Consider the following 8823-nt stretch of genomic DNA (forward strand, 5'->3'; position numbering starts at 1 on the left):
ATCTATAAAGAACTTCTCAAACTCAACACCCAAAAAACAAATAATCAAGTCAAAAGTGGGCAGAAGAGATGAAAAGACACTTCTCTGAAGAAGACATACAAATGGCTAACAGACACATGAAAAAATGTTCATCATCATTAGCCATCAGGGAAATTCAAATCAAAACCACATTGAGATACCACCTTACACCAGTTAGAATGGCCAAAATGGACAGGGAAAGAAACAACAAATGTTGGAGAGGTTGTGGAGAAAGGGGACTCCTCTTACACTGTTGGTGGGAATGCAAGTTGGTACAGCCACTTTGGAAAACAGTGTGTAGGTTCCTCAAAAATTTAAAAATAGAGCTACCCTATGACCCAGCAATTGCACTACTGGGTATTTACCCCAAAGACACAGATGTAGTGAAAAGAAGGGCCATATGCACCCCAATGTTCAGAGCAGCAATGTCCGCAATAGCCAAACTGTGGAAAGAGCCGAGATGCCCTTCAACAGATGAATGGATAAAGAAGATGTGGTCCATGTATACAATGGAATATTACTCAGCCATCAGAAAGGATGAATACCCAACTTTTACATCAACATGGATGGGACTGCAGGCGATTATGCTAAGTGAAATAAGTCAAGCAGAGAAAGTCAATTATCATATGGTTTCACTTATTTGTGGAACATAAGGAATAGCATGGAGGACATTAGTAGAAGGAAGGGAAAAATGTGGGGGGAGGGGAATTGGAGGGAGAGATGAACCATGAGAAACTATGGACTCTGAGAAACAAACAGGGTTTTAGAGAGGAGGGGGAGGGAGGACGGGTTAGCCCGGTGATGGGTATTAAGGAGGGTGCATACTGCATGGAGCACTGGGTGTTATACAAAAACAATGGATGGTGGATCACCACATCAAAAACTAATGATGTATTGTATGGTGACTAACATAACATAATAAAATTAAAAAAAAAAAAAAGCAACAGTAACCATGACAATGTAATAGTGACATGAGGATAAACATCTAAACCACGGGAGTAGAACTGAGAATTCAGAAATAAACCCGTACATCTCTGGTCAATTGATTTTCAACAAGGGTGCCAGTGCCAAGACAATTAAATAGGGGAAGAATAGTCTCTTCAACAAATGCTGGGACAAATGGGTATCTACAGGCAAAGAATGAACTTATACCCTTCTCTCATACCAGATATAAATATTACCTCAAAAGGGTTCAAGTCCTAAAGGTAAGAGCCAAAATTATAAAATTCTTAGAAGAAAAGACAGGGGTAAATCTTCATGACCTTGAATTTGGCAATGGTGTCTTAAGATATAATACCAAAACCACAAACAACAAAAGAAAAAGTAGATAATTGGACTTCATTAAAATTTAAAACTTTGGTGTTTCAAAGGACACTATAAAGAAAGTAAAGGATAATCCCCAGAATTGAGAAAATATTTGCAAAGCACATATCTGATAAGGGACTTGTATGTAAAACATATAAAGAACTATGACAACTCAATAAAACAATGAACCAATTAAAGACTGGGCAATTATTTGAATGGACATTTCTCCAAAGAAGATATACAAATGGATAATAAGCAGATGAAAAGAAGCTCAACATCATTAGTCATCAGGGAAATGCAAATCATAATCACAATGAGATGCCACTTCACACCCACTAGAATGGTTGTAATCAAAAGGATAGGTAATAACAAGCCCTGGCAAGAATGTGGAGAAATCACAACCTCTTACACTTGCTGGCTGGAATGTACATACTGCAGCCACTTTGAGAAACGGTCTGGCAGATTCTCAAAAGGTTAAAATCGAGTTACTATTTGACTCTGAAATTCCACTCCTAGATATATATCCAAAGAAATGAAAACATATGTCTATACAAAAATAAACTTATACTGAACGTTCATAGCTGCATTTTTCACAATTAGGAAAAAGGTGGAAACAATCCACGTGTCTGTCAACTGATGAATGGACAAGCAAAATGTAGTATGTTCTTACACTGGAATATTATTTGCCCATAAAAAGAAATGAGGCACTAGTACACACCACAACATAGATGAACCTTGAAAATGTGATGCTCAGTGAAAGAAGCCAGACACAAAAGACCACATGTTATGATCCAGTTATATGAAATGTCCAGAATAGGCCAGTCTACAAAGACAAAAAGTAAATTAGTGGTTGCTTATGGCTGGGGGGATGGAGAGTTGGGGAGTGACAGCTAAATGAAACAATATGGGGTTTCTTTTCAAAGTTATGAACATGTTCTGGGGCGCCTGGGTGACTCAGTCATTAAGCGTCTGCCTTTGGCTCAGGTCATGATCCCAGGGTCCTGGGATCAAGGCCCGCATCAGGCTCCCTGCTCGGAGGGAAGCCTGCTTCTCCCTCCTCCACTCCCCCTGCTTGTGTTCCCTCTCTCGCTGTCTCTCTCTCTCTCTGTCAAATAAATAAATAAAATCTTTTAAAAAAATAAATGAATAAATAATAAAAAATAAATAAAGTTATGAACATGTTCTAAGGCTAAGTGGGGTGACTGTTGTATGGTATGTGAATTATATCTCAATAGCTCTAGTACCAAAAAACAAAGAGAAATCACAATAAGTGTAAATGGGTTAAATAAATAAATAAATGAGAGAGAGAGAAAGTCCCTTCCAGCCTGGCTCAGCATGGCACAGCCAGGTCTGAGCATATGGGGAAAATGACTAAGTCTCTCTTTGGTATCTGCCAACATTTCTCATCACCCCAATTCTCAACCTCAAAAATAGCAGGCCAGAGAGTCCATTGTCTCTCCATTCTTCCTTCTACTCCTCAGGTAGAAGATACTCACTTCCTTATCAACCTGGGTGAAGTCCTCCCACCCAGAGATGAAAACACTCAGACTCAACTGGAAGGTGTTCTTCTGGGTCTCTGAATGGGAGCCATGGTTGAGATGACTGTTAATAGCCAACTACTGGGAAATGGGTCACTCCCCAGGCAAATCCAGCTACTGAACAGGCACCATCAGCACTAAGGAGCAACTGACCAGGCACGAGAAAGAACAAGATGGATGACCCAGATAGTGTACAGCACTTTTTTGCTAGTGGACCACAGAAGAGTACAGTCAGTCCCGGTACTTAGAATTTGCATAGACATTAAGAGCACAGACACTGGAGTTTGAATCTTAGCTCAGTGTGTACTAGCTAGGCAACCTTACCCACTGTACTTCAGTTTCCTCACCTGTGAAATGGACAAATAATAGAACTTCCCTCACATGTAGGACTAGAACTGTGCCTGGCACATGAAAAGAGTTCTAGAAATGTTCATTATTCGTATTTACATGTTATGATTATAGCTTACGAAGCCCCTCCACAGCCCTAATCTCATTTGATCACATAATAACTTGTGAGATGGATGAGGACTGTCAGACTTCTGCACAGACAAGGAAAACGAGGTCTAGAGAGAGTAAGTGATTAGCCAAGACTCCACAGGTGCATGTAGAGGGCCAGCATTTGAACACAGGGCCCTCCTGCTCTGTCACATCTGAAACAGCCTCTAGCGACACAGGCTAGGATGTTGCTCTGTCACTAATTAGCTGCGTGACCTCGGGCAAGTCACTCAGCCAGCACTTGGGCCTTCCCCACCTGTACGGGAAAGACTTGAACCATATAAATGACTGGCAAGCTAACACTGTGTGATCACGAGTCTAGTAAAGTATACTGGAGGTAATGGTCACAGAGTAACTGTCTTCCTCCTACAAGGGCCTCAGGAGCAAGCTGGAGAGCAGGGCAGAGGGTTTTACTAGAATCTTATTCAGTCTAGAGCAACCTGAGCACACCTGCAGTGGGGTAACCCCAGGCCATAAAGCACTCCCTGAGGTCCTCAGAGGGGTTGCAGGAGGATTCCCACTCTTGTAAATGAGTGCTATTTGGAGAATAAAGGAAAAGGGGAGCCCAGAAGGACAACGGAGCTGGGAACAGTTGGGGCCTGTCTACTGTGTTTTGAGAAAGCACAGGTGAGTCAGTTCCGTGACTGTCCTCTGGCAGGTGTGCGCCACCACTCCGGACCATCACGGTGATAGGTGTAGTCTGAGCCTTGGGCAGGAGGGTTGCGTGTAGGATGATGGCGGGAAGCAGGGCAGATGCAGGGAAAATGCCCCTCTGAACTGAGACACTTTCTGGTGGTGGAGAGGTGGCTCTCTAGGCCACTTCTGCTAGACATGCAGGTTCTAACAGTGGTCAGCTTCTCAAAGAAACCTGTGCTGCGGAACCAACTGTGGGCTTATGCTGTGAGGATAAAAGCAGATGGCAACAGAAGTGGATAAAAGTAAAAAAATAATAATTAATTAAAATTTTTTAAAAAAGCAGAAACAAAAATATCAAGCTGTACTGACTTGTCCACAGTCGATAACAAAACATGTTTTTCCCCATTTGAAAACTATCACATCCTGATATCTTATGTCCAGATTCCACAGGGAAAAGAAAGAAAATCCTTTTTGACCCCTAGAAGCATGTCAGGTGGAAAACTGTGTAGGGTTGGTGTGGGGGATGGAGAGGAGGGTCTGGAATTTCAGTCAAATTAAACTTGCTCCTGAGTTCGGTTTTTTCTCCCAATGAGGTTTCTGCTTCTCTAGCCCAATCAGGGCCTCTGCACCATCAGGTATGTTTCTTGGTTGAGGGAATGAATGAATGACCATGACCGCAGGCCAGGTGGGTGGTCACGGAAGGCTTCCTTGGAGAAGTGCTTTGAAGGATGACCCATGAGTTTTGAACAAAAGTAAGTGGGACGGGGGTGGAGGGAGGGTGTTCTTGGAAGCGGTTAGAAGGCCCAGATCCCAGAAAGAAGTGTGCGCAGAGGTGGGAGCCTGAGGAAATGAAGAAGTCAAGTAAGGAAGCAGCTGCCAGAGCGAGAGGAAAGGAGATCCCATGACCCTTGCAGGTGGAGGGTCCCACCTTGCAATGAAAGGCGCAATTTGGGATGGGGAAAAGAAGGGAAAACTCAGGGTCAAGATGAGAAACTGTAGGCTGACGTGTCCCAAAACTCCCACAGGTTGTTGGAACGACTGGGTTCTTCCTAGGTCCCTGCCCGAGTCCTGGCTTGCAGCCGAGGTTCATTTACATTCGTGTGGCGACCCCATCACTTGGAGGCTAAGCAACCTGTGGCCTCCGAACCTCAGATGTTTGGGGGAGGGGGGCGTGTTTGTTTTCCATTTATAAAACACAAGCAAAAAGGACCAGGAAGGGACGCAACATGACCTCGGCCGGCCGCGTAGACACGGTGCTCTGGAGAGCTCAGAGCTGCTCGCAGCGCTCCCGGGCCGGGCCCCCGACGTCCCCGCGAGAGAAGGAGTTCTTCTGGGCCCCCCTCGGGGCCATCCCGGGGCTGGACCGCGACTCCCTCCGCTGGGCTCCGCAAGCCTCAACCCGCGCCTCCGCCTGCGGGGGTCCACCCCGAGCGGGCCTCCTACCTGGGGACAGCTCCCAGGCACCCCTCCTCGGGCTCACTCCCCAGAGCCCTCTCCCCGGCTCGCCCAGCGCGGAGACCCTGCCCTGGCGCCCTTCCTTGAAGCCCCTTTCTTGGCGCCCCCTGCCCGGCGTCCCCTCCCCGGCATCCGCTGCCCGGTGCCTCCTTCTTGGGGTCCCTCCCGGGCGACCCTCCTTGACGTCCCCTTCCCGGCCGGGCTTGGCGCCCCCTCCCCGGCATCCCCCTCCCGGGACCCCCTCCCTGGAGTTCCTTCGGGCACCCTCCACGGCGCCTCCTTCCGGACGCCCTCCGGCGCGCGCGAGGCCTCCGCGCTCAGAGGAACTTCCCTGGCCCGCTCCCCTTCCGACCCCGCGCGCGCTGCTACCTGGATCTCGTGGATGCGGCTGAAGCCGTCCTTCCAGAAGAACTCCACCAGGTTGGAGAGGCTGCGGGGCCCCGGCATGGCGGCGAGGCTGCGGGGCCCTTCGGCCCGGCCCCCGGCCCGCGGCGCTCCCGGCCTCCCCGCTCCTTTGTCCTCGGCCCGCGTCCCCGCCGGCAGCCGGGCGCCCTCGGGCCGGGAGGGCCGTGAAGCCCCGGCGCTCAGGAACCCGCCTCGCCCGGCAGCCGGGCTCACTCGGGCGTTCAGGATTCGCGCCAGGAGAGCCATTGCAGCCGTTTGGGTTGGTTGGTTGGTCGAAGCAATTGTTTTGTTTGGGGAGATGCTGCCCTTTGGTGTTGCTCTTTGCTTCAGTGTGTTCGAGCAGCGCTTCTTCGAACTCATACCGCCTGGGCATCAGTTTACACAGACCATTATTAAAGGCTCCCTCCCCTAAGGCTGGGAAAAAAAAAAGGGGGGGGGTGGTCTGTGATTAGACTGCAAGAGAATGAGGCGGTTACCTTTTCTTCACATCACATTAATTCACCACTTAAGCGTTCTTCAAAACCACAAAATTTTAAGTTCAACCCCACTTCCGACCATGGCCAAAAAAAAAAAAAAAAGAAAAGTCTACTGGAATTTTCAAAAGTATTTTCTTCCTTAAAAATTACTATGTAGAGTACACCCAAAAAATCTAATTCACTATATATATATATATGTATGTGTATATATATATGTTTTAGAAACCGCTCTTCATGATTTCAAGCTATACAGTTATAATTCAACATGCAAAAATGTTAGATGATTTGTGCATGTAGTTCGTGATATTGTAAAATGGCCACATTATTATTTTACCATTAAGTTTCCATGAGAATTGTGCAGTCTCCGTCTGGCTTTTATGAGTCTCCTGGATTTTATCCCAGCACACCACTGCAAGTAGTGAGGAAGTGTGGTGCTTGAACATTGGCTTGCGCATTTGGCAAGTTTCTGGTCTCTCGCAAGGATCGCCAAGGCTCGGTCCTGTTAAACGCAATGCTTAGAGAAAGGAACACACCTACGGGAGAAAGTGAGAAGAGAGGATCTTGCCAGAATAGGTTCAGAGCCCAGTGCCTTGATGCAGAGAGGAAGTTGGCCACTGAGGGAGGGACTTGGCATGGGAAGGGCAAGAAGTGTGTCATCTGGTTTCAGGAAGGGAGCCCAGATTCTGAATGAGCAGTTCAACAACTTACCCTGAAAACTGAGAACGTTACTTAAAGATTTCATACAGTTTGTACTCGTGCAGCTGAAGGAGAAAAAAAAACACACACACCAACTACAAACACCAAGTATTGTTACTAAGCAAAACTAGATCTATTTTTTGATTAATAGTTTATGCCTTTACAGTTCTGTTAAATCTACACTGGGCTTATAATAATTGTAAGTATGTAAGTGAAGCAAAGATGGCCACAGTTATTCAATTTCTAGAACTTACTAATAAGTACTCCGCAACTCTTATTTATAAAGCATTGTAGCTGCAAGGGATTCAAAGAGTAAGCCATTGAACCTGCCCATGAGGGCTCATAACCTATAAGAGGAATACAATAGGCACACAAATCCAAGCGGGATTACCATCAGTGTCATAAAGCTGGTACAGAATATGATTGGATTTTGTGGGAAGGAGCGATCACACCTACTTGAAGGGCTGGTGCAGAAGAAAGACCTCCTAAGAGAAGTAGCATTTCCGGCAAGGTTTGAAGACCGGGCTCAATTTCAGTAATCAGAAGTGGGGCAGCCGTTGTTCGAGGAGAGTATGAAGAATGGCACAATGACTTTGTTTTGAGAGACTTTTTTTAAGTATTTCTGAGGGTTACTGGTCCTCCAGAACGAAGATTTCATTAAAGGGAACTTACGTATCATAAAGGGACCTTACGTATAGAAGGCAATTCAGTCCATTCTAGACAAGAAACTGTTAAATATAGAATTATATATAAAGTGATGTGGGGCGCCTGGGTGGCTCAGTTGGTTAAGTGTCTGCCTTGGGCTCAGGTCATGATCCCAGGGTCCTGGGATGAGCCCTGAGTTGGGCTCCCTGCTCCTCCCCCCACTCATGCTCACTCTCTCACTCTCAAATAAATAAAATGTGTTTAAAAAAATATAGTGATTTAAAACATGGCTACATCTTTATTAGGGCTAACTAAGAAAAAGCCTGTGGTTGAAGACAGGAAGGTAGAGGGGAGTAAAAGAATACAGAGAAAGACAAGGAGGAAGAAAGATTTAATCATGCACAGAAACAGGTTTTCAGGGAGCACTCTTGCTCTCCTATGTCTTAGGATGTCATCTCTGATGATGTCTAAAGCTCGTTCATAATTGTGGATACAGATAAAGTTATCAGTTCTTCATATTTGCCTCAAGCCCTAATGAAACTGAGCCAAAGGCTATTTTAGAATCTCAGTGCAGTGGTATAAATTATCAATCTGAAATTCTGCAATAGAATAGTATATTGTTTTCTTTTTTTTCTGTTTTCTTATTACTGTTTTGTAGCTAATTATTATTATTAGTGGAAAATGTATATAAAACCAGAAATAGAATAAATCATTCTGATTTATGAGGCTTTCTGAGACTTTCTTTCACTCTAACCTAAATAAATAAATAAATAAAAATTATAAAGTAACTATTACTTTGGTCTTTGTGCAGTTTTTTCAATGAATATTGCTTTTATAATAAAAAATAGTTTATTTGAAATGAATGATTCTCATAGTTATGGGGAAGTTTAATGGGAGAAAATAAAGGGTGGACTGTTATAAAAATCTGAAATGCAAGTAAAAAATGACTGAAAAAAATTTTTTTCCAAATAGGAAAATACTGTTCGTTTGTTTGTTCCTTTCTCCACCAGTGAACAAGAGAAACAAAAATGAGACTCTGATTTCTAGTAGACAGGACAGCACTCTCTGTCCTCATCTGACCTGAAACCAGGAGATTTTGCACAGCTGGTTTCCTTCAACAAAACCAGCTTATTGGCAGTACATAGGGAAACAAT

General features: G+C 45.0%; 1 protein-coding gene across 1 annotated transcript in view; it reads right to left on the reverse strand.

The window, feature by feature from the left end:
• Positions 1–7177, reverse strand: part of LOC116646376 (cytochrome P450 27C1) — a 28490-nt gene extending 21313 nt beyond the window's left edge. Inside the window, exons 1-2 of the mRNA XM_032427071.1 lie at positions 6663–7177; positions 5817–6266 (exon numbers count right to left, since the gene is read on the reverse strand). Coding sequence (XP_032282962.1) covers positions 5817–6212 — 396 coding nt within the window. The 5' untranslated portion in view covers positions 6213–6266; positions 6663–7177. The remainder of the gene's footprint in view (positions 1–5816; positions 6267–6662) is intronic.
• Positions 7178–8823: the final 1646 nt, after the last annotated feature.

Source organism: Phoca vitulina, unplaced genomic scaffold (assembly GCF_004348235.1).
Source record: "Phoca vitulina isolate PV1807 unplaced genomic scaffold, GSC_HSeal_1.0 scaffold1, whole genome shotgun sequence".
Lineage (NCBI taxonomy): Eukaryota > Metazoa > Chordata > Mammalia > Carnivora > Phocidae > Phoca > Phoca vitulina.